Here is a 25,756-nt window from a genome sequence, read left to right on the forward strand (position 1 = left end):
CATCTGTTTGTCTCTCTCTCTTTTTCAACGTTTGCAATACTGAAAAGGCTAACGGCTAAAAATAGCAACAAACCAACAAAGAGGGACCTATACAAGGAAATAATTATGATTAGGTGATAACTATGAAACCTTAATCTACGGCTAGTCTCAGAGACATCGAGTGGTAAAACCGTTAACTACAACATACACGTAATTTAACGGAGCCCGAAACGAACGTAGTGTAACGAAAGTGTAACAGGCATATGAAATTGTAACATTATAACTTATATATACTATTATGCCCCTCGTATTTCAAAATCTATGTTTGAGCCCCCCTCCCCACACACACACACACACACACTTTTCTCTGGTGATTTTGGAGTTGGCTAGGCGAGAAGGTTTACTATGAGTGGCTAGTCAATCAATCACTCCACATCAGACATAATTAAACGGTTGAAACGCGGACAAAAACGTGTAAGTTAGGCCTATAGAAAACATCCGACGCAACGCAAAGGAGATGCTGAAAAGTTACGGGAGAAAAAATACGAGTTTGCTGAAGGCAGCTAAGTGCCTCAATATTACAGACTTTTCTTCTGTGCTGCTGTTATTACAGCCTACCTGAAGACAACAGTGAGGGCACCTGCAGCAGGGTGGGGAGTAACTTGTTACAAGTAACTTTACGCAAATTTGCAAAAATAAATAAATAAAAATAAGTCATTGCCTTTTCACGTTCCTTTATTATTTATATTTTTACTCTTTAATCCAATATTTTCTTTGGAATGTAATCTACTCTTAATTTCGCTACATTTTCAATTCATACCTTCATTTTAACCAGTCTGTGATCTGCATTTTGCTTCATTAACTGAAATGAGCTGTCATCCAGGCTGTGTGCGCTCAGTTAAGCAGAAGAGCCTGGTATAATTTGCTCCTCCTGATCCCAGTCACTCCCCCCCCCCCCCCCCCCCCCCCCCCCCCCCCCCCCCCCTTGAAAACGATGCACCATGACAACCACTTGACTATTTTATGGAGGACTTTACACCTATTAAGGACTAGGTGTAAGATTTAAGTTGTAACTTATGTCTACGTTGGACGTATTTCAGCTGGTGCAACCCTTAAAACGTTAGTAGCACGTAAACTCCGACTTAAGTTAGAAATTACGTTCAAACTAGGCTAATTTTGAACTTACACATAGTTGGTGCAACCCAGTGCAGAAGACTGGAAGCAGCAAACTTCACCTCTAAAGCTCAGTTAACATGTTAACTCCTACTAAAAGCACACATTCTAGTTTTTACTTTACTCTGTTTGTGTATGAATTAAACGCTAAACCTTCTTCCTGTTTTCACACTAAGCTAAGTTTCTGTGTCCATCACCGTACTAAAAGCGACACAGTCAGTGTTATTACCTGCAGTAGATGGTGGTCAGTGTGTCCCAGTTTGGAGAAGCAGAGAATTTTACCGACACATAAGCTAAGCAACCTACTGCTGTGGACAGAGTCAGCAGCTAATGTATTTTAGACACCTGAAAGAAGGCCCACCAGAAAAAATTTATATCAGTTCAAGTTTACCTTGCCATCAGACAGTTATTTCCTTTGGAACTACATTTTCCCAACCGTAGAACTTCCAAATCCCTACGCATAAGAGCAAAAAATAAGCAAAAAATACCTGTTTACATTTTCAACTGATTCAAAGCAACAATAGCATTCAGTCCAGTCTTTAAGCTCTGGTTTGGTCTCTGGCTCTTCAGCTGCTAGATATTTGACTTTCTTCACAAGCTAATCTGTAACTGTGTTTTTGCCATCTGATGCTGCACATCTGCACACACACTCTGACTTTGTACAGCTGCTTTAAAATATGCTGCCTGCTGGAAACACTTGCCAATAGCAGTAACCATACAGTGCACATAGAACCAAACAACTGCCTAAAATAGGCATTGAAACTCCATACAACTAAGGAAAAGTAAACATTTTACATTCTTTCATAGAATTAAAAACCCTGAATAAGAACCCTGAAAAAAGTCCAGTGGTGTGCTTTGTGCATTTTTTTCTCACTAGGGCATCTGTACAGGATGCTGAGAACAAAGACACAGCATACAAGCCTGCTGACATTTAACACGTTTGCTGTGTCTTCTACCAGAATTTCTGTTCTTGTTATGGGCTAAAAACCTCCGGGGCTTAACGTTCTCTGGCACTGTGCTAGAATTAAAAAATATATGAAAGTATTTCTTTATTATGGAAAATATTCTTGTGTATTTTTACTGTGGCATGTGGTATACTCCCATAAGGAACCCTACACTACCTACATACTTTTATTAATAAAAAAACTTTGTTCACACCGTGGCTCAGCGATGTGTCAGCTACTATGAAAAAGCGCTGTTATGAATAGGTTGTTTTGTTTTCATATCATCGCCTCAATCCTTTGGACTCATTTGGCAATCCTTTGACATCAGTAGGCCTGTTATGTTTAGAGACCAACAGGGGACTGAGCGTTGGTCTATTGGATATTCTTTACGGCTCTGAAAGTTGTGCTTGGACTAGGATACAAACAGACAACCGTGTCATATGGACACTTTCAATTGTAGTTGCTGTTGCTAGTTCTCCAATGATGCTTACCGTAGCTTAAAAAAAACATAATCGTGAACCCCCTTTCTTAAACCCCTAACATATTTCAGGCACAGATACTTTCCTTGCTTTAAGTCCTGATACTCTAAAACTACATTTAGAGAGCCTAGGACAAGTTCTAATAGTCTACAAAAACCATGACTGCTGCTTGTGCTACTACTAGTAGCATATCAAACTATACCTGCTAATATCAATAACAGCATCATTCATGCTAGCTGGATTCTTGCCTTCTGGGTTTTATTGCTTGGAATGGAAGTGTGTCTTCTGGACTTTAGAGTTGTCCAAATGTTATTGCCCATTTTGTATGTTTAACAGTAATGGGAAACTGCTCAAAAGGTGTTAGATAATTTTTTAGACTTAATCCATCGTCAACTGCTTATCCTGCATACAGGGGCTGGAGCCAATCCCAGCTGACATCTGGCGAAAGGCGGGGGTACACCCTGGACAGGTTGCCAATCCATTGCAGGACCACACATAGACAAACAACCAGTCACGCTCACACCCAAGAACAATTTAGGGTCACCAATTAGCCCGCATGACTTTGGACAGTGGGAGCAAGCCATAACACCCGGACAGAACATGCAAACTCCACACAGAAAAGCCAGGACGGGTTCGAACCCACGACCTTCTTGTTGTGAGGCGACAGTGCTAACCGCACCACCACTTAGACTTCATTGTTTATTTTAAAAATACAAATTTGTGGTGAATCACTAGAAGGTGCTCAGTGTCCTTGTGCTATTAGAATGGACGCCATGTCAATATATTTCATGTATTTGCTAATTCTATGCTAAAAACTCAGTCCTGTTACTTTCAGTCCAGTTACTCAAATACACTCTCTTCACCTCCTTAGGACCGTGCCCAGGGGGGATCTTTCATATTTTTCATGGGCTCTATTCAAAATCCAGAGTGAAGATACTATTATCATATGAAACTAGATGACCTTATGCATCCATTGGTACCATGCATTTCTTTGCATTTGGTATATTTCATAAAAAAATAAGATAAACTACCATTTTTTCTATTATGATTGGCCAGTCATTTATCCAGTTGTTTAATAAATTACATGATAAAAACATTGATGAACCTGAGGTTTCTGTCTCCTTTAAAACTAAAAAGTGATGCATTTGTTTAGAAAAATACAACTTGCATGCATATAAAGTAAATTTTTTGTCACAAATATTCATTTTTTTGAACATGTAACCAACAATTTATTTAAAATAAACACTTTCTTTAGGGAAAAACAAAGGAATTATTTGACTTGCTTTTAAACATGGTTTCAAAATGACACATAAGTTTTAGAGAGAAATGCAGCCATCTTCCGCTTACAAACCTTGCAAAGTTTAAATAAATTCGCCTGAGAGTGGCCATTACATATTTTAAATAGTTTAATGTGTGTGTTATTAGATTCATTGTTGAAAAAACATCAAAAGTGAAGTTTATTTTGGAAGGGTGACAACAGCCAAATGGCACCCATTTGGTGGAATATCGTATTGTTTTGTGTGTTTAGTTTAAGTGTAATTCAAAGTCTCCAGACACAGCGATCCTCGTTTCTAAAGACAGCAGTGGCGTGCAGCTCCTCCAGCAGAACAGGGACAGAGATTCTGCCTGACAGAAATGTTGGTAGCACACTGGCAGCAGTAGATGGAATATGACCGTCACATAGGGGTTTCCCTTACATCAGCTGAGCACAGGACCCCACCATTATACTGCGATCTGGGGACACCAGAGGGAAAACTGGCTCAGTTAAAATAATAGCACCTAAATGTGTCGGGAACAGTAAGTATTCAAAACGTTTAGAACCATGAATCGGGGGTTCTTTAAAGTTCACCAGTGCTGTTTTAGAACATTTAAATTTTGTCCGATCACCCCCCAAACAACGGAACGTGGATGGTCCCTGAAATGGCGGCGGTTTCTGTCAGTGTGGAGTGAAACTTTCCTATTTTTAGAGAAAATCCAGTCAGTATCCAACATATTTTGTCGACTGCCGTCGTCTGCTTGGTAAAGTAAGCATTCTCGGAATACAGAGACGTTTGACAGTGTTCATCTGAACCGGGCGGTGTCATTCTACGCTGCGTTTTTGATCGCCTAATCGCTGGGCTTCCCTGGAAGTTGGCTGTGGCTAAGTGCCTGACATTGCGATCATACCGACTCTTGTTGTGTTTAGATTGCTCAACGCGGAACCATCGGGTTGGATTGGACGTCGGTCGAGTAGCTAGCTAGCTCAGCAGGCACAGTGCGTCGAAAACGACTCGGTATCCTCTCATTTAGCTGGGTTCTGCCAGGACAGGTCGGAGATCCTGAGGACGTGTCACGTCACCTGTCAGTGGAAAGAAATAGGTGGTGTTGGATGTCACCGCCAGTCAGTGTCAGGCTGAGTTTGGTTTGCTAGCATCGTGTAAGTACCAGGTCATTTTCTCCTGTTTTCTTGCTTCACTGTGACCAGTGTTCGCCTGGACAGCTTGTTCTGTTTTGTGGCCTAAGTTACAGTCCTCGATAGTATTACTTTAATATGCTAGCTAACAATTAGTGTGTACAAAATATTGCATTCTAAATGTGTTACTATCACTTCTGTTTTTTTTTTTTTTAAAATGCCCACCGTTGTCATATAACCTTACTATGAACATGGTGTTTATTTTATAAAGGGAGTGGCTGCAGGTTACATGGTTTGTTGGTCTTGAGTTGTAAACAATGGCTTGATAAGTCGGTGACTGATAATCTACTCAAGATTAATAACAATAAAGTACAAAAGTTCTCAAACATTGTTTTTAACTATTATTTCCTGGTTCCTGTATGACGGACAGCCGTCCTGGCAAATCAAATGGAGAAGCTCCAGGACCTGAGCCAATCAGAGCTACAGGAGCTCCTGGACAGCCCAGAGAGGGTGGAGTCTATGGCTCTGGAGTCTGACGAGGTAAAAATGACGCTTCACTTTCCATTTAGCTTCCATTTTTGAAAGGCAGCATTTTGTGGCTTTCAGAGAGCCTGAGCTTTTAGATAAAAGGGTTTGTGAGAAGTTAGGGATTTGATTTTGAAGTCTGTAAACCTTGCAAGATGTTTGGTTGGTTGAGCCTGTCACTGTCAGAAAAAATCAAATGACACAAATTGCTAGTGAAATATGCTATTAGTTTCTAGTTTAAAGCCCCAAAATGACATCTGATGATGTCATTTTGGGATGACAATGACATGATGTGACTACATTTACTATAATTTCATAATATGTACTATATAGCTTACCAGTAGCATAATATCAATTCCTGTTGAAAAGCAGTTTAATTTGCTAGCCCTACGAGCTCGCTCTCCACGGAGAGACAACAACGTCTAACAGCTAGATGAGAGGATAGTACATCACTGCCCCGCCTAAAAAGTTATTCCCCACTGTTTTTCATTATGCCTCTTTGCCACTCGTTGATACCAGTGCCATGGCATTGACCATAATGAGCCTGAAACGCTGTTTGATAATATCAAAACCAGCTGTCTATATTTAGAATTTTTATCAATGCCTAGCTGCATAAAAACTGCAGATGCTGTTTTATATACACAGTATCTCACATTTTATAAATATTTGATTATATCTTTTCATGTGACAACACTGAAGAAATGACACTTCGCTACAGTGTAAAGTAGTGAGTGTACAGCTTGTATAACAGTTTGTAATGTCTAAACCGCTGGCAACAGAAGTGAGTCCACCCTAGGGCTGGAGGATTTCACAAAAAATCAAAATCACGATTAATTGAACATTTCACCTCGAGTACGATTATTGAATCATTATTTTTTTTTGAATGTTGTTTTTTTTTTTTTTTTTTTTAGCCCGCATGCACATTACAGACATGATTCCCCTATGTTCGGCGCATCGCCTCTGCTGAATTATACCCGCTGCTACTAAAATTTCACTGAATAATTTAATAACAATGCGGAACAAATTATTTTCACCCGCACACTGTGTGAGCACAGTAAATCACGCTTTGCAAGCTTCCTCTCCTCTTTCCTCAAAGGACCTCTACGTGAAAGGTGCTGTTATCAGAGCAGCGGAGTTAGGTCTTTTAACTGCAGAGCAATGTGTGTGCGTAGCGAGTGAGTAGATGAGCAAATGAGAGAGAACGAACGTCAGAAAGTGGCGCTGAAAGCGGGCAAGTAATAAGTTGTCAGTCTGGCAGTAAATTTACAGTGTAGGTCACAGTGTGTCCGTTAATAAAATCTGTTTGTTTCCACAACTGCTGCAAAGTGACGGCGGTTAGCGCTAGCTAACATCTCCCTGTGCTTCAGACTCTGGTCTGAAGGCTGAGCAGGACTGGACAGAGCGGAGTCACCTGACTACACACGCTGTGTTTCAAGGAGAAAGTAAATGAACACACACAATATTACCAGGATTAAATAACTGAATTAACCGACGTGGGGAAATTACGTTGGTTAAGGCTCGTGCAGACTACACGACTTGCCGTCTTGTGACGGGAGAAAAGTAGCTGCCTGCTCTGCCAGCTGCCAGGGGCCTGTACCACGAAGCAAGTTCAACATACCTTGGACATATTTCAGTTATCTGCCCTAACTAACCCTAACAATCGCAGTCGGGATAAGTGGAACCACGAAGCTGGTTATCAACTCGGTAACGCAACCCAAGGTTTTCCCAATCCAGCCGTGAGCATGTTCACATAAAAGAGGCGGTGCTAGCAGCAGATAACCAATCGCAGACATGAACAAGTCCACTGGCATCAGTTTCATATTTTACAAACGAGCAAACTGTAACACTACTGAAATATGACATAGGCCGACAGCTGACACATGCAGGGAGAAAATTGCAGACAGTGTGAATGCCTAAATGAACAGGCGTAGTCTATAATAATGCGTTGAGTTGTGTTCTCATGAGTTGAATGAAAATATCAGCCTTATTCTTTCAGCTTGGCTATGTGGCAGCGTTTCCACATTAAAAGACTCGGGCACTGAATAGGTCTTCCACCTCACTTTAAAAAAAAATCTTGTCACTTCAAAAATGAGATTAATTTATTTAACACGCTCAAAAGTGTTCTAAACATTGTTCTAAATTAACTTCATAAAGCAATGAAACGAAAACTCCATTCATGCCATAAAATGTGCTCAGATAGTGGCTGAAAGACTGAACAACATTTAAGCTACTGAAAACTCACCTCATTACCTGTGCCCACATCGCAAAAGGTGGGTCAGAACATGACTACAGTCATGCTCATAATATTCAGCCTCGCATAAGAAAAATTAAACCCATTTATTTTAACAGCTGCCACAAGCTGTGTGAAACGGACTGGGAGCAAATAAAAAATAGGATATTAAACACATTTCAAAGCAGTAAGTAGGCTCAGCCTACTGTAAAAACATGTAGGCAACAATAGCCTAAGGCTTTTAATCAGTCTCTGTAGGATATTGCTTTAGCCTACAAGCGTTTCTCTGTTTCAGCGTTTCACCACACCAAGTTACCATGGCGATCTACCCCGGTAAGTGAACCAGCGTCGTGGTACTGAAAACCCAGGGTTAACCCCGAAGTTACCTGGATAAGCTCAAATCCTGCTTCATGGTAAAGGCCCCTGCTCTCATTGGCTGGATGTCAAGTCGATCGACTTCTCCAGATATTTGGCATGCTAGATATCTGGCTGGCATCTGCGATGTGTCAGCGATGCGTCAGGGAGCTGTTTTGACAAAAATGAATGGGATACAGCGCTGGAACTTCTTCTTTTGTGTTTATTAGTGGTGGGCAAACCAGTTTAATGGTGCATTACCGCCACCAACTGGACTGGAGTGAGGAACGAGAGATTAAGCAGTAAAATAAATAAACAAAACAGAATTTAAATCTAAATCAGTTTCTTTAAGAAACTTAATTAAATAACAATACCTATATCTTGCTTGCGGTGTTCCCCAAAAGAGTTGACAATGATAAATCACGATGTTTTCAGAACTATTCAGTGTTTGGAAATCGGCTGTGACACGCATCACTTCCGCATTCCACAGTTCATACAGAAGTCAATGGGAGGGTCTTAACTTTCTTATTTAAGGGCTCTGGTTGTGATCACGTTGAAAGTGACCAATCATAAGAGGGTCAGTGCCCTCCTTGGTTTCCGCCCCAAAATTCTCAAGTCATGTAGACTCCAGAAATCTAGTGCACAAGCCCACGCTGCGCGAACGGGATTCCACTGTGCAAGCAGAGTTATCCTTTGACAGCATTCCAGGTGCTCGCTCACAGCTACCTGTACAACTCTTGGTTGTTGAATTTGTGCGCAAGTACTTTATTGTGCGCGCGGGAAGGAAAATTTTTGCGTGGGTGGAGTAACATAATTTTCTCGTGAGCATGTTTTACACGCTCACAACTTATGACCAAAAATACACGCCATATTTTGATGCATCATTGAGTAGTTCACACATAACAACTGCCGGCCACCAATCGATTGCTGATTTACACCTGTTCACAGCCTGATGGTCACCGAGCTCACCGGCAAATTGGGCTAAAAATCGTGTAGTGTGAACTAGGCTTTAGAGACTCTGAATTTCAGTTTCGATTACTTTTCAATTAATTGTCCAACCCTCGTACACCCCTAAGTGAGAGTGTCCAAATTGGGCCCAATTAGCCATACTCCCTCCCCGGTGTCATGTGACTCCAGTGTTTCCCCCATATGCATTTAAGAGCGGCGGTGCGCCACTGCTAAATTGTGACCGCCGCTATTTTCCCACAATATATCAATTGATTGATTGATTTTTATTTAGAAGGGACCATGTGCAATTAATAACATAAATGTAAACATTTGATGCATTACACCTGAGTTAGCCTTAGGCTAATTTACATCTACAGTCCCCAAATACAAATAAATACAAATGCATACAATATAAATATCAACATTATTCAAAAATACACGGCATATCAAACATAAAACATCAGACATTGTTGAGCGTAGCGAATGTGCTACTAATTTTCACTCACACACGGTAACACTCATCGCTTGGCTCGCTTCCCCTCCTCATTCTTCACAGAACATCTACGAGACAGGTGCTGTGATAAGAGCAGTGTAACTCCGAATCGGGAGGTAGGTAGCGAGTGTTTCATTGTCTGAGTGGCAGAAAGTAGCCTTGTTTCCATCCAATTGTCATGTGTACTTTTGAAATGTTGCAAAGAATATGCGATGATAACCCGTTTCATCAATATGCAGAGCAAAGTATCTGAAAAGGACCTTTAAGAGGTGAATGCATATTTAGGCAGAACAGATGATGAAGGCTACCTACCGAGATTTGCATCCACCTTTTATCAGAACAAATGAGCGTTACCAGCATGTGCATGCAATTCTCGGCAGGCGTGCAGAAATCTGCACAACCGTGCAAGACGGCGACAGCATAAACAACTGATCAGTCGTGAGTTACAAGTTCGCTACGTCAGAACTTATTCGGAAAAGTGTTTCCATCTCCCATTTAGCGCATGTAATCTTTTTCGACAAAGGCAAAAACCACCTCAAGCGAGAGTAAAAAGGTTTTTGCGAAATTAAGGTGGTTTTTATTTCGAATTTTACTGTTTCCATCGACCGTTTCTAATGCGATACTTCAAAATGCGCATTAAAAAACGTTGATGGAAAGACAGCTAGTGACGGTGAACGGGAGTGGAGTAAAATATATTCTAGGAGTAAATGTGCGGTGTCTGTTACGGGGTGTGTTAGCTTCTCAAGCCTTTGGTGTGAGAGACCAATCAATCAAAAGGTTCAATCCCCCACTGTGACACATCCACCTAGTTGCTCCAGAGGCGTGTGACCTCTGACATGTATAGCAATTGTAAGTCGCTTTGGATAAAAGCGTCAGATAAATGAATTAATGTAACATAGCTCAATTATAGAAAGCTGTAATTATAGAATAGCTGTAATTATTACTACTTGTCCAATGTTGAGAACATCACACTTCTAAACTAAACTGGTGTAGCCTACAGCTCTGTCCTGTAGCCTGCAGACAGGTACATCCTAAATTATTTTCAGTTTTCAGATGAAAAGGAGGTGACTGGATGATCTGAGGTTAGTAAAGCAAATTAGTGATGCAAACTAGTCCTTTTAAGCTCATGAGGAGATATTTGTTTTTGGATTTTAATGTGCATATATAATGCACCTCAGAAGGGAGGTTTCTCATGTTGCTTATTTTTTTTATATTAATGTCAATACAGATAAATGTCAAAAGCTCTAAAATGAAGACACAAAAGACAAACACGAACAATCGTATCTATAATGATTCTGAGGTCATATCAACAGGGTTTTAGTGGGTGATGCCCAAAACATGCTGTGCCATAAATGTAAATCACTGTGGAGAGCAACATAACCAACAACTAATTACTTCCCCCAAATGGTTGTAGTTCCTCCCCAGTAGACTGATCTTTGGGTGATGGTTATTTATTATCTGCTCTAGCTTTTACAGCTATTTGTTCAGAGAGATGGTGAATATACAAGATGATGTGAAATCACATATTTTTCATATAAAATAAAATGCCATAGTGAATGATAAAATACCACTATTTATGTTTTTCTCTTTTGTTGCATTGTAAAATATTAACATCTATTATTTTTAAACGATTTACCGAATGCCGCTCCTTTTAACGTCATGTGGATCAGGATAGCAACACCTACATTTTGTTTTCCTGCTGGGATGCTCAGAGCAGAGGATCCACTGTTGGCTAGCTAGATGTCACTGTGCCCTGGGCAACATGGGGAAGTGCATATTTATAAATTGTCTGTTTAACTTAGGGCGCTCCGGTATATCTGTATTATAAGATATACCACTATAATTTCAAAAGAGATCTAAAATTTGACAATACAGTTTATACCGATAGTTTGATGTAGAGTTAATTATTACATTATTCTGTAAAATCCTGACAGCGCTTGCTCCTCTCTGTCCCTCACCAGATTCAATTAGTGAGTATAGTAAAATAAGGTGGAGAATGAAGTACAATTAAAATGGTGAAATAAGTAACTAAATGCTCCGTACTTGTATAGCGCCTTTCTAGTCTTTTCGACCATTCAAAGCGCTTTTACACTACATGTAGTAACAAGCTACTAGGAATGGTAAAAACATTCCCCGCTAACATCAGCTTTGCCTGTTTTTCTCCCCTTCAGATCCAGAACATCCAACTGGAAAGAGAGATGGCCCTGGCATCAAATCGCAGTCTGGCTGAGCAAAACCTGGACATGAAGCCTCGTCTGGAGTCACAAAAGGAGGTGCTGGTCGAGAGATATTCCCAGCTAGAGGACGTCAGAGAAACTTACAGACAACACTGCTCCCTAAGAGGTAGGAGGGAGGGAGAAGGGAACGAAGGGTTGACTCATTACTGTGGCCAACTGTGGAGCTGCTTTGACCAGACCATAGAAAATGTCACAACAAGTTTTTTCCAGCAGTAAGAAAGAATAGAAATTCTTCTTCATACTGAGTGATCAGTGTTAGGACAATTGACCCTTTGCTAAGCCTCGCCCTAACTGAGGTCCGTCACTATCATGTCTGCGCTCCATTGACTCTAATGCAAAAGACGTGTTTTCTAGCTTTCTTTTGCCGGATTTTTCTAAGATATGGTCAAAAGCTGTTCCTGGGACACTTGTAATTGTTACAGTCGCTACCCAGAGAGGTTGAAATGAGAAGTATGATTTATTCCCTTTCCAAAACCTAAAATAAATCCAGAAAAATAGGCTGTGGATTGTTCCTAATGTAATTAGTTAGTTAGCTAACGCTAGCTAATTTCCTACTGAATTATAACATAACTGTTCTGCTTTTTAGTGGCACTACCAGCAGAGTTTCAGGAGCGGGAACACACATCAATGAAGTCAATCCCAGCATTTCCATAAATACCCACACAACACACTTCCTCTTGTTCGTTCTCGCATTCCTCACACGAACCGAGACCAAGCAACATCTTGTCGAGCACGCTACGCTAACTTCCTATAACACGAATTATTACAAGCTACTTCCATCCACTTACCTTTTTGAGAACTGTCAGCACATTGCTATCCCCATCGGACAAATTTGGGACATCTTGACACGAACTATAGCCACTCTTCAAAAAACAGTTAAAAAAATGAAATAATTCCGATTTAGAGAACAGACAATACAGCAAACCTTTCAAGCTATCATGTCAGTGTGCCATGCATTCAGTTCCGTCAACACCAGCTCCTTTCAGGGTGGCGCATTACGCACGCCGTGACGTCAGCGCCACTGTTAAAAGGACAGTTCATATATTACCTCCATCTCAAGATAGCAGAAAAGTCAGTACCAAAGCAAAACAGGACGTCAACCAACACCAGAATTCCAAAGCCTCCACCTCTCATTGCGGTTGACCGCACTAGCAGTCTCAGGACAACATCGAGTCGTCAGCACCCCGCCATCCAGCTCCAGCAGCTTCAGGTACCCAGCACTGGGATGCCAGCACCCCAGCCATCTACATCTACCAACCACAGCAGCAGGCTTCATTAGGGGCCCCCAGCACCGAGATGCTAGCGCCCCCAGTTGTATACTTCCAGCAGCCCCAGCAGCCTATTTCAGTAGGGGCATTAGGCACCAGGGTGCCCACCGTCCGCGCCCATCAACCACTAACCTCACCGCACAAGATTACTAACGGCTTAAGTACAGTTGTTTCAAGTTCTCAATCATTACGAGCTCAGTCATTTCAAGCTAACTTCGAGCTAAAAGCCCTTTTGAGCTAACAGCTGTTTCGATCCAACTTCGAGCTACAGCTGTTTTGAGCTAACTTCAAGCTAACAGTTGTCTTGAGCCAACAGTCATTTCCTAGCTTAGCTATTTTCCAGCCATTCCAAGTTATTCCAAGCAGTCGTCTTCTAGCTATTTTGGCTTGAGTCATTTTCAAGTAAACATTTGTTTCCTAGCGAAGTCTTTCGAGCTAACAGTAGTTTGGAGCTAACAGTAGGTTTGAGCGAACAGCGTTTTGAATGAAGAGTCGTTTCAAGCCAACAGTCGTTTCGATTGAGCAGTCGTTTCAAGCCAACGTCAATTTAAAGAGGTGGTATTATGCTCATTTTCAGGTTCAAAATCTTATTTAAGGGGTGTACCAGAACAGGCTCCTCTTTTTACCCTATGTGTTGTACGCTCCGCTCTTGAGCTACAGAGTGATGCATCTTACTTGTACAAAATCTTTGTTGGGAGATGCACATGCGCAGCTCCCAGGTAAGGACAACTAGCCAATCAGAAGCAGAGAAGGGCGGGTCGTAAGAAACAAGGTAGTGTGATCCAAATCAAAGCCGCTTCAGACTGCGACCGTAACCTAGCAGATGGTATAACTACTCAGAAGTCCAAAACCACACAACATCATTGTTCCACATCTTACAGTGTCGGAGTTGCATCGTCTTTTAGGACTAAACGTTGAACTGTTGACGGTGTTCTAACAATCTATGCTGCCTTGCCGAAAAATTCGATTCAATTTCGATATCCGTTTTCCATTGCAGATAGCACGTAGCTTGTCGTCATAGCGATGCCACACACAACTGCCGCAACGTAATGTTCAATGCGAAACACACACACCAGCAATCCACACAGCTTTCTCTTTTTTAAGTTAAAACGTTTTTACATTACTCAGAATGTAAAGACAGATAAGCGGTATGAAAACCAGCTGTGTTTTCCTCTGCCGTTGTTGCTGCAGCGGTCTGTGTGACGGCGGGAGCAGAGGACTCTGTGAGCGGGCGGCTGGCCGGCCTCACACGCTCCTCCTGTGGGTCGGCACAGGCTTCCCCCGCAGCCACTTGCGGAGCTCCTCAACTCGGAAATTATTCAAGCACATTTTTGTTCCGCCATCACTTCTCGTAAAACTGTCAATATTCGAAATCTACACAGCTGATTTCTCACCTCAAAATTTCTCAGAAGTGGATTTAGTGATGAAATTACATACGAAACTGTAAAATATAAAACTTTCTGTTGCTGGCCTCTGTCTGGTGCACGCAATGATGATGCAGTGAATAGTGATTCTCTCTGACCAATCAGCAGTCTGTCGTGTTTTCACGTTACATTTTAGTATCCTTCAGCTGGCTTGGAACCTGGATGGAGGTGAGGTGATACAACATTTCTACAATGGAAACCCAAACAAAGGCGAGTCGAGCCAAAGGGCCTCCGCTCAGACTAGCTTGGTTTGAGGGCGTGCCTGACCCGCTAGCTGCTTGGCAAGCTTTATGACGCGTTTTCATTGTGACGTCACAAGTAAGCTGTTTTCAAGCAGTTCAGAGCAGAGCTTTCTGTGGGAGATGGGAACTCCCTTTGGGCTAGACTTTGTAAACCTGTTACATGCACAAAAAAGATATATAACCCAATAAAGGAGAGGGGAAAAGCCAAAAAGCATAATACCACCTCTATAAACTAAAGTTGTTTTGAGTGACCGATCGTTTCAAAATGAAGGGGCTCTGGCACCGGGATGCCGCTCACTCCCAGTCATCACTAATCTGACTGCGTCAGTCAGTTCATTACATAGAGCCATCCAATTTGTTGTTGGAAACCGTTTTGGGTTAGCTTTAGACGGGTCATTGTAGGCACTGGGATGCAAAAACCCCTTGCAGCCCACATCCATCAATCTCTGCAGGTCGCTCTAGTCTGGGATTCTGGCACTGGGATGCCAGGATCTCCAGCATCTAATCTTACAAGTCCAGCAACTACAACTAGAACCTCCGGTACTGGCACCAGCTTTCCTCCACAGCCCTAGCAGCACCAAGTTATTTCCATTTCTAATTTCGGTATGTCCTCTTAACCTATTACGCCGCCATCAGCTAATCATCTACTCGTCATCCTAGCTCTTTCATCTCCCGTTCTTCAGCTCACTAGTCTACTCAAACGCATCATAGACTACATGAGATCTTGTTCTTCTTATCATGTGTTTTCAAAAGATCCCTCAAGGATCATCCACCTGGTTGAGAGAACATCAAAGACAACATGGCCATTATTCTAGATCGGGTCCCCAAGTCAGAGGCATGGTTTTACCAAAAATCCACATCCGCACTGCTTCCAAAACACAGCTTGCTTCAGTGGTGTAATCAGCCCACTTGACAGCGCAACCAACATGCCCCCCAAGTGGTACCCGGTGTCATCCTGCTTTCCGGCTCTCCTGTTTTCTCCAACCTTTGGGTTCCAAGGTCTGCAGAGAAACAGCAGGTCTTCCCATGACCCTAGATTTCTAGGATTCACTCTCGAGACAATCCGTTTCACACTGTAATTTGGATTGAAAGCTCATGCAATCAGCATTCGATCTCCAGTTCCTCCTCGCCTTGGCTCAATCTTCGCCAGTGGGATTGGGTTCAACTTTTTCTATCACGAACAACTGTGACACCCCAAGATACCAATCGTACGTCGCTGCCACATATTCTGCAAGTTGTTTGGGGTTCTACAAAGAAGACTAATCACAGCAGTATGGTCCCCGATACTCTTCAACCAACAGCATAGCCCTCTCTCGGGTTACAGGCCAGCTTTGAAGAACTCAACCACTGTCACAACTAGCACAACACATCATTCAATCTTGTCACCTTGTCTTATTTCATCAACATGCCCACAGTGGCTACAAGACACACTCCACTGAGGGTCCATCTTAGCGGAAGCACTGGCTTCTTTTCCAAACTTCCAAACGCATTCTCAGTTAATCCAACTTCTTCAACCATGTCAGATCGTCCGAGACCGGTCTAGTAGCTACTCGATTCCGGTTCTACCAGCAGTTCTGCCAAAGTACTCTTTCGTAAGGCATTTCTCCCATCCATTACTTCGGTCACTCCTCCAGGATCTGAGCTACCTTTCAGCGTCATTCCCGAGCATCTAATACAGATCATGCGCTGCTGGTCTTAGCAAACTTACCATCGCTACACTTCAGATCTCAAGATCCCAGATCACCCAATGTTCTCTCAAGTACAGTAATAGACAGTGGCAGCACCGTGCTAAAAGTCTGACAGTTTGTCGGACTTTGCTAAGCCACTGTTGCTAAGGGTCAATTGACATTATTACCTAGTGAAAAACACATAACCATTTTTGACTGAAGTGGAAAGTTCATTCAAAGCTTGTTCAAACAGGCTGACAAATGAGCTGAGTGACAATCAGTTAACAACGTGAGCAGCTAATGAAGTGCACCACCTAAATGTCATCTCATAGGAAAGTTAAAGTTGTCCATCTTGATGTTGACTGGAGGATAGAAATAAACCCTGCAGGAAGCTAGTCAGATATGCAAATCAGCGGAGACTAGAGCACCAGCAGGGATACACACGCCGTTTCCAGTAAAACCAAATCTAGGGCAGCAACAAACGATTATTTTCATTATCATGTAATCTGCCGATTATTCGACTCATTGTTTAGTCTATAAAATCTCAAGAAATTATGAAAAATCCTCATCACAATTTTCTAAAGCACAAAGTGATGTCTTTTGTCCTGTGTGGTATTGCTTTTTGGTATTTTTGTAGTGATTTGCTATTGTGAGTGTTGGAGCCCCACCAATATGGGTTTTTGGGGCCCAATGCCGATATTAACATGAAAAAGAGACGATTTATAAGCAGATAGTTTGATTTTGAAAATGATTTAGAAAGTAGACCCCTTTCCTGTATAAACTACACTTCGAACAGACCGTTATTGAAAGCTGTTTTGTATGTGGGCTATAATACCTTTTCCTGATTGAATTATGTTAAAAAAAATGTCTTAGATTACAGTGTCAACAACTATACACGTAAACAACTGCATCTATAAATATTTGCTGCTAGAAGCTGCTCTCAGCCATCTGTAAACAAAGAAAACGAGAGAATAAGCATGTGTATTTTACTTTACACATAATCTGCTATAATAACTACATTCAATGAAACATGTATAAAAGTTGGGACAATGGGTTCATTCAGCAGGGTGGCAGTCTTTCAACTTCCTTTAAAATAAGATTGAAGAAAGAATAAGATTGCAGAGAGTTGAGATCTTTCAAAATCAACAGTACATCATTAGAGTTGGCCGATATGGACCAAAACGTCATATGCCGGTACTGTAAGGCTGACTACCGGTATAAAATATGTATTTTACCGTTTTAATTACACTTCATTCTCCACTTTATGTAATTAAATTAAATTAAGAGACACTCACTTATTGAATCCGCCTCCTTCAGTTCTCTTAACACTCACAGACCTAACGTACCTCTGCTGCAAACACGTCAGCGTGCCCCGCTTCTTTCCGGCTCTCTCTCTCCCTGTAAGTCTGCTCCGGTGATTTTCTCCATAAGTAGAAGGCTATGTTATATAAAGTTTACGTGGTCCGCTCTTAAAAAATATCCAACTTGTTGCAAGTTGTAATGTAATAACTCTGTGTTTCTCTGAAAAATGCTACAATGTGTTGCCTAACCTGGGCAGAAAAAGGGAATCCAATAAAACTGAGAATAACTTTATGTACTCTATAGATTTAAACTAGAGTGGATTGCTAGCTAGCGATAAATTTGTCAGCCTTCTTGTTTTGATCATCGTTTAGCGTATCCATTGGATTTTCCTGGTTGCGGACACTCTTCTCAGGATATGTGAATAAAAATCAGAATATATGTTTTTTGTGCAACCGGCCCAAGGTCTCCCTCCATGTTGTTAAGAGTTTGTGAGCAGACGCAGAGGGAGGTGCGGGGCTGCACGGTGATGGTGTGAGAGGAGCAAACACTGGCAGGACTTCAAGGAAACATAATAATTAACTCAACATCAAACTATATTGGTATAAATGGTATTGTCTAATTTTTAGTCCTGGACAACGATAAATGTACTGCTATATACACACAAGTGCAGTAACATGTGGTTTGCAAACACTTTAAACAAATAAGGTGCTTTTTACCTGTTACAGTTTTGTAGTGTTTATCTAGTTGAGGACCCAAACGCAGGACACCAGAGCTGAGCAGATAAAGTCCAATGATTTATTAACCAAAAACAGTCCAAAAGTAAAATCCAAAGAAGGCAAGATGAAACAATAACCACAAGCTGGTCAGGCAGACCGGAACATGAGTCAGAGAGAAATACAGGTTACAGAGCATCCACAAACTACAAGCAAAAAACCACAATGATCCCACCCCGACTGAACAGAACAAAGGCATTAAGTAGTGAGGCAAACGAGCAGGGCGGGAACATAAAACAGGTGGATCACTTGAAGGAGAACAGAACAGGAAGCAAAGCTAAACACAGACAGCAAACAAAGACAACTTCAGAATAAAACAGGAAGCAAAGTACACGGGAACACACCAGGACAGATCTACTATGAAAAACACAAAACATGGAAGGAATAATCAGGGCATGGACTGAGGCCGGACCAAACAGGAGACAGGACTTCACTAAAAAATGGAGACATAGGACTAAGGACTCAAACAGGTAAAGAAATCCAGATAAACATTAGCTACAAAACCCTAAACAAGACAAGATCAAATAATGAAACACAGAAATACAGACCAGGAATAACACTAACATGAACTAAAGCACAGAACTAAGAACTAAGGCACTGGATTAAGAACTGAGGCAAAGAACTAAAATGCAGGACTAAGACCTAAGATAAGAGACAAAACGGATACTAAGTAAACCTAAACATGCGAATGAATAAAATAATAAACAAAGGCTACACAGACAAACACAGAACCAAAAACAGACTTAAACAGCTTCAACAAAACAAACATGGGCAAAACAGTAGAGCACAAGACATGGAACCAAAACAAGACCAGAATCCTTAACTCACAACAGTACCAGCAGATTCCCTTTACACAGTAGCAATAAAATATTTCTTGTAAATCTCAACTTAAACATTAATGTCATCAAATATTAATGTAAATGTAAGTGTTCTTTTATCAGGGAGCAGCAGAAACAGTCTATGTTCAGTAGCAAGCTGAAGTGGTTGTGCACAAGGTGTAGCGACAAGCGGGTGCGTTCCGTGAAACTGTCGGTGGTGATGTTCCATAGTACATTATAACCATAGACTCTGCCTCCTTTATAAATACACTTTAGTCACAATTTAGAATTAGTGATACAAAATGGAATAATAGCTTATAATAATGTTCTATAGCATGTCTTTGTTTTAAGTAAAATGTTCATCCCTGTATAATATATTACAGGTGGACATAATACCACGCAAAATAATTATAAGAACTTATAACGTGTATTTGTTTGCTTTAAGTAAAGTGACACACATTTTGCGCAGGAAAAACTTTTATTAATGTTTCTTCACCTTATGAGCAATGAGTATGAATTTTGAACATTTTGCAGTTTAGCATAAAAACACAACTTAATTACATCAAGGAAACTCATTCTCAGGGTGGCGAGAGATCGCTCGAGAGAAGATGTGTTGCCATCCACATGACATCATGTAAGAAGAGGCTCAGATGTTGTCACAGATGAATGGTGAACAATACGTTATCAATTAGATAGATATAGATTCTTCTTAGATGCATTGCGATGTGGACGTGGAAGATTCTGAATTGATTTACAAATGTCAAAATCTATTATCTAAATGTTGATTGAAAACGTAATGTTCACAGAACACAAATGGCTGAACGTTCAGAATTGCGGAAGTGGAGCACCCAGACAGTCGGTGTGAAATTTCTATTGTGCAGAAATCACCCGCCCTCTGAATTGTAATCAAATCGAATTGTGAGGTGCCAAGAGATTCCCAACCCTTCTGCCGAAACAGTATGCTCATTCAGTTACTTTAAAATGTTATTTAAAAACTTTTGTGGAGCGGTTGCCACAATGTCTACAATTGTCCATTGCATCTGTTAGGGCCTGTCCACACCCTCGCCTATTTAGTAACGTTACACTGGTTTGAGAGTCTGGGGGATGTGTTCACTTACAGTAGTTTATAAGCTGTCGTTAGTTGTGGACAGATTGCACGTTAGGCTACATGGTTGTGCTCTGTGAAAAACAGTTTATTTTTGATCATGTAATGTTACAGTTTTATTTAGTTAACATTACACTGGGTTTAAGAGTCTGTGGGGTGTGTTGATTTACAGTAGTTAATAAGCATTGCATTGTCATTAATTGCATTGCACATTACATGGTTGTGCTCTGTAAGTGGAAAAACAGGTTACAGTTACAGAATCCCTTAAAGCTAAGCAGTTTTATAAGCAGCCTGGTTTGAACGCAGCAGGTGATACAACATTCAATATAACCACGAGGGACTTGAGACTTGACTTGAACTCTAGCTCACTTGTGAGCATCTCTGCTTCCCCAATACTAATCAGAATGCAGTGTGTAGCTATCCACTACGCTTTGGCATTTGTTCGCTTGTCTTGCTTTTGTTTGTCTACTTCTCCCATACACTGCATCCAGCGTAGTCTGCCGAAGCCTCCCTCCACTGCTTGTTTGGGTGATTTGCAGGCTGATCAACATCACACCCCTCCTGTGACCCATGGTTTGACTGTATGTGTAATAAATAATAATAAAAATAAAAACTGCGTTAACGTGAGATAAAATAATTGTCAGTTTATTAATCAATGCATTAACGCGATAATAACGTTGTTAATGTTAAGGTGCCCAGCCCTACTAATTTTATATCTCTTTTGAAAGTATATCGATATACCTCATTATACAGATAAACCGCCCAGTCCTACATAATATTGTGAAAAGATTCAGACAATTTGGATATCTCAGGAAATGACCTTTAACGATCAGCCCCCATGGCACGTTTCACCTACATGTATGAAATTTCTGTGGCACATGTATCATGTCCAGACGTACCAAAAAGCCTCTTGGAGTGATGCCCCAAACACAACAGGAAGTCAGCCATTTTGAATGTTATGGTCATTTTTGGATTTTTTACACACTCCGTAGTTTAACGAACTCCTCCTAGAGAATTAGTTCGACCAACTTCAGTCAAATCCCAGACGATTAAAAATTGTACAAACAGTGAGTTTGTGAAACAGACAGCTACAGAATCTGCAACGCGGTCGCCTCACACCTTGACGCGAACTTTGTCTCTTTTTAACTGTTTATTGTTGATATACAATACATATCTACATAAAAGTCAGAAGGATACACAGTCAAAAAACACACAAACAGTGTCAGAGGGGTCTGATTAAGCTTACATGTTACATACGTAACTTGCAATTGTGTACTGCAAGGTCCCCACCGCTTTGTGTTGAAAAGCATTGGGGACATAAGGGTTCAGATTAGGGGTGTGATCATACACTGAGCTCACGAGAGGAGATGATACACGAGAATGAGATGTGATGATATTTTAACTCTACTTTAGGATGTAGGATGTTTTTGCAGAATTCTGCATGTAAGGTCTCAATGGGATGCATCTCCCATCTGTTGTAGTTCTGGTGACTTTCTCTGTTCTAATGTGTGCTCTCTCTTGCTCTCTCTCTCTCTCCTGTGTTCTTTCTGTGTCCTCTCCCCCTCCTCAGATGGGATGGTGGGTCAGGTGTCTCCAGAGGCGTTGTTCTCCAGACTACAGACAGAGGGCAGCAAAACGGAGGCAGAGTCAGAGGTCAGAACTATAGAGAGAGAGACACACACACACACACACACACACACACACACACACACACACACACACACACACACACACACACACACACACAATTTTGTATTTTCAAGATTAGTATATCTGTGTGACTGAACAGGAAAAGATAAAGGGCCACTGATGACTATCTTACAATGTGTTTTGCAGATTCACCTATATGGTCATATAGTGCATGGCACGTCAGAGATTCCCAGCCTCTTTGACACCGCTATTTAATTCTAGGGCTGAAACGATTCCTTGAGTAATTGGAGAACTAAAAATCAGTGATTCAGATATTTGCAACGAAGCTTAGTTTAATCCATACTACTATATACAGCACACACAGCAAGCAATTTTGCTTTAAAAAGACGTCTGATAGCTGTCTAAAAATAGCCCGGACGTCTAATGTCGTCTTATGAATCGATTTTATCGATTTAATCGCTGAATCGTTTAAGCCCAAATCTCATCTCACCCTTCATACCTAGCGTAGAGGTATAATTCATTGATGAAGAATGTCTTGGCTAGATGATGTTCCAGCCTACAACAGAACCTGGTTCAGATCAGCTCCAGCTGCTGAGCTGATCCCTTCACAGGACTGTAGATGTGCAACAGGGTTTTAAATTACTTTACAAGCAGCCTGACGCTGCTTCAGTTCACACTTACAGATACAAAGTGTAGGCAGTCTCTGGCACCTCCATAAAGCTGGAGCTCTGTGAGTGTGTTGTGTTGAACACATATTTACATTGACTGTCCAGTTGTGTTCTGATGATGACTCATGTTGTTAATTTTTTTTTTTACGCGAAATGCACTGTTAAAACTGTTCAGATATAACAAGCGGGCAAGACTGATATCCTGTATTAGTGCTAGAAGCGTTCCCCATCTTCCCCCCATTTTACAGAGTAGTAAAACAACATCCACATCTCTGTAGCTCGGGCTGCCACACCAGGTCCCATTCACAACAAAAAGCAGCCTATCACTGGCCCGGCCTTTGATTCTGTATGTGTGAACAGCCCATTAGAGCATCAGTAGCCAACCTGAGAAGGTTGTGTTTGGAGGGAGATATTTTGAAAAGCTGCTTTAGAGGCAGTGTAGTACTTACAGTAATATGATCTGCTCAGCTGTAAGCTTCATTGTCAGCGATTGTTTGTCTCTGTCTGCAGGCGCTAGCTGATGAGTTTCTGGAGGGTTCTCTGCTGTTGGACTCCTTCCTTGACCGCTTCCTCTCCCTGCGCTCCCTTGCTCACAAAAGACGGGTGCGGATAGAGAAACTCCAGGAGATCCTGCGACAGAGGAGCGAGGGCAATCCCACCTCAATGACATCATCAGCAGGCATCAGCCAGGATCCCGCAGCCACGTCCTCACCATGGAATCAACAGACAACAGCAACCACGACAAATCAGCAGCAGCTTAACTCCAAACCTCAATCCTCCAGCTACCAAAACGCCTCGAAACTGGCCTCCTCGTCTTCAGGGGGCTCCTCCGGCCTTCCTTACAGCCCATACCCTGCTCCCCCCCCCAACTCTGCCCCTATGGTAACAGCAGGCTCCGGCCCGGCCAACCCCCCATCACAGTTCCCTCCGTACCCAGGTTCTGGCTCATCTTTCACCCCAGCAGGGAGCTACTCTGGTCCCAGGCCCGCTTTCGGGCCGCCAACTTCGACTGCCTGCCCTTACCCAACCCAGCCCTCCTTCCCTGCCCCACACCCGGGCTCAGCGTTCGGCCAGTACACCCCCAGCCAACCCCAGAGTGGCCCCGTGCCCTATCCTGCCTCCTACAGCTATGGCGGCTACAGCTACCCAGCCGGGCCCACCTATTCCAATTCTCAGTCGCCAACAGGGAGACCAATCTGCAGACCAGGATATGGTGTTCCACAGCCGTACTCCTGACTCCTCTGTCTGATTTCTTCTTCACAATTCTTCCCTTCTTTGCTGTCTCACCCTTTCCTTCTCCCTCCCTCCTTAAACTCCACTTTTGTTACCCTAGTTCCCTCTCCTCATCTTGTCTTTTCTTCCCTCCCTCTTCATTTCTTCCATGCTCTCAGATTCAAGACGCTTTACATATTTGTTGCACTATTTCTCTCTTTCTCTAAATATCAGTCTGTTGATCTCTCTCTTTCTCTCTTTCCTTTTCCCTGTCTCTGTCACCCCGTGACCCACCAACTCCCCCACACTAGTCTCAGGTTGTTGCGTTGTGTTTAAGTGTTAAAACACTTTTATCTGGCCCTTCACACACTCCCTCCCTCCTCCTCTTCCATTTCAAGAGTGTGTGTGTTGCTATTCGGCAATCAGAAACATACAAGTGCACCCCCTTATGACAAATACATAGAAAATCTGCCTTTGTAACACTACATCAGTGTCCAGTAGCTTTTTGTCTAATGTCTAATTCCTACTGTTTTTCTTGAGCAATTCAATTCAAATAAGTTATATAACGCCAATTCATAACAGAAGTCCGCACTCTTCATACAGAGCAGGTCTGCACTGTATTCTGTACAGTCTGCATTGAGACTTGCATTGGAAGGTATTTTCTTGGGCTCAGCTCTTCCAGACCCTTCCCTACTGCAAACATAAACGTGACAGGTGACTTTTATTATGCACAATCACCTGTGGACAGAGGGCAGAAGAACCACCAGTAACTCCAGAAACCAGTCACTTTTTATTTTCTTCATCCAAAGAACCTTGTGACGAAGGCAGTGTTTTGTTTTTTCCCTTACATACAACATTAAAGGTCCCAGTGTAAAATGAACTTTTTCATGTCTTTTCAGCTTAAATGTGTCCCCAGTGTGACTAAGACCCCCAAACTAAAAACAATCCCATCCTCTCTTTTTCTCCTGTTTAGACTGTCAGTGAACATGTGCCCAAACACACCGTTTGAATTTGCCTCCCCTCTTGACGTCAAGAATGGATCTGCGTAGCATAGGACCTCCTCCAGCCCTATAGCACTGTACATATACCCACCCTCACCCCAGCCGTCTAACACAGCACCAAGCCTAGAGCTGGAGGTTGTTCAGTCTGCCTCAACTGTGTGATTTATGGAGTGAATCTGATGGAAACTTAGCTTTACTTGTTGTTAGCAGTAACGTTAGCCGTTAGCTGTTTTGTTCTGAACTGGGCGCACCCAGCGGTCCATAACTAACTGAGGATTAACGGCACCGAGGTTCCAGTCCGGGAAGAGTCAGATAGGACGGCTAGCAGCACAGCAAACTGAGCTTAATAGTTAGCCGCAGCTACCGTTAGCAGTAGTTATGGGCTAAAGTAGCTGCTAATAAACTAACTCCGTACATCACTGAAAGTGGAGGCAGAGCAGCCGAAAGACATCAGAGGGAAAACCAGAAAGTATTTTCTCCATAAAATCTGATCCAGTTTCACCAAAACCAGTGAATAAAGTTAACGGAGTGCTCAGAAAGAGAGTGAATAACACGTAAAGATTTTGTAGTAGACACGCAAAAAAAAGTATGAAAATGAGCATTATATGGGGCCTTTAACATTGAAAGAAGAAGTTAGCTGCAGCTGTATGTCAACCCTTTTCATCAGTGGCACAGCGATGTATATTCAACCTTGGTGACGTGACTACTCGCATGGTTAGTAGGTGAGCTATTGTAGCTGGCGAGCTAACAGCTAACACACCAAGCTTCTTTTCTATTTCCTCTGTACTGTTTACTCTCCATGGTATTTTTTTCTTAGGATTGTTCATCTTTTCAATCAACAGAGATACTAAAGGGAGAAAAAGCTCTTCAGG

General features: G+C 41.9%; 2 protein-coding genes across 6 annotated transcripts in view; both read left to right on the top strand.

The window, feature by feature from the left end:
• The window catches only part of si:dkey-9i23.16 (uncharacterized protein LOC571915 homolog), a 16,618-nt gene extending 13,570 nt beyond the window's left edge, over window positions 1-3,048 (top strand). The window contains exon 7 of the mRNA XM_046045912.1: window positions 2,988-3,048. The gene's annotated coding sequence lies outside the window, so the exon portion shown is untranslated. The remainder of the gene's footprint in view (window positions 1-2,987) is intronic.
• Window positions 3,049-4,187: 1,139 nt separating this feature from the next.
• Window positions 4,188-24,763, top strand: vps37c (VPS37C subunit of ESCRT-I). 5 transcript variants are annotated; one of them, XM_046045835.1, is made up of 6 exons: window positions 4,191-4,372; window positions 4,761-4,991; window positions 5,398-5,507; window positions 11,689-11,860; window positions 21,924-22,006; window positions 23,182-24,763. In XM_046045835.1, exons 3-6 carry the CDS (start codon window positions 5,415-5,417, stop codon window positions 23,905-23,907), a joined length of 1,074 nt encoding a protein of 357 aa, XP_045901791.1. In that variant the 5' UTR covers window positions 4,191-4,372; window positions 4,761-4,991; window positions 5,398-5,414; the 3' UTR covers window positions 23,908-24,763. The 5 variants fall into 5 exon arrangements, with proteins under 5 accessions (XP_045901800.1, XP_045901807.1, XP_045901791.1 ...); XM_046045844.1 differs by lacking the exon at window positions 4,761-4,991 and having other exon boundaries at window positions 4,188-4,372; window positions 5,389-5,507; XM_046045851.1 differs by lacking the exon at window positions 4,761-4,991 and having other exon boundaries at window positions 4,188-4,372.
• The last annotated feature ends 993 nt before the right edge of the window (window positions 24,764-25,756 follow it).

The sequence above is a fragment of the Micropterus dolomieu genome, linkage group LG01 (genome assembly GCF_021292245.1).
Source record: "Micropterus dolomieu isolate WLL.071019.BEF.003 ecotype Adirondacks linkage group LG01, ASM2129224v1, whole genome shotgun sequence".
NCBI lineage: Eukaryota > Metazoa > Chordata > Actinopteri > Centrarchiformes > Centrarchidae > Micropterus > Micropterus dolomieu.

Coding starts and splice junctions, on each gene's coding strand:
- vps37c (XM_046045844.1), top strand. CDS start 5,415: ATGGAGAAGCTCCAGGACCTGAGCCAATCAGAGCTACAGGAGCTCCTG. Junction 5,508..11,688: donor TGGCTCTGGAGTCTGACGAG/GTAAAAATGACG, acceptor TCTCCCCTTCAG/ATCCAGAACATCCAACTGGA. Junction 22,007..23,181: donor AAACGGAGGCAGAGTCAGAG/GTCAGAACTATA, acceptor CTCTGTCTGCAG/GCGCTAGCTGATGAGTTTCT.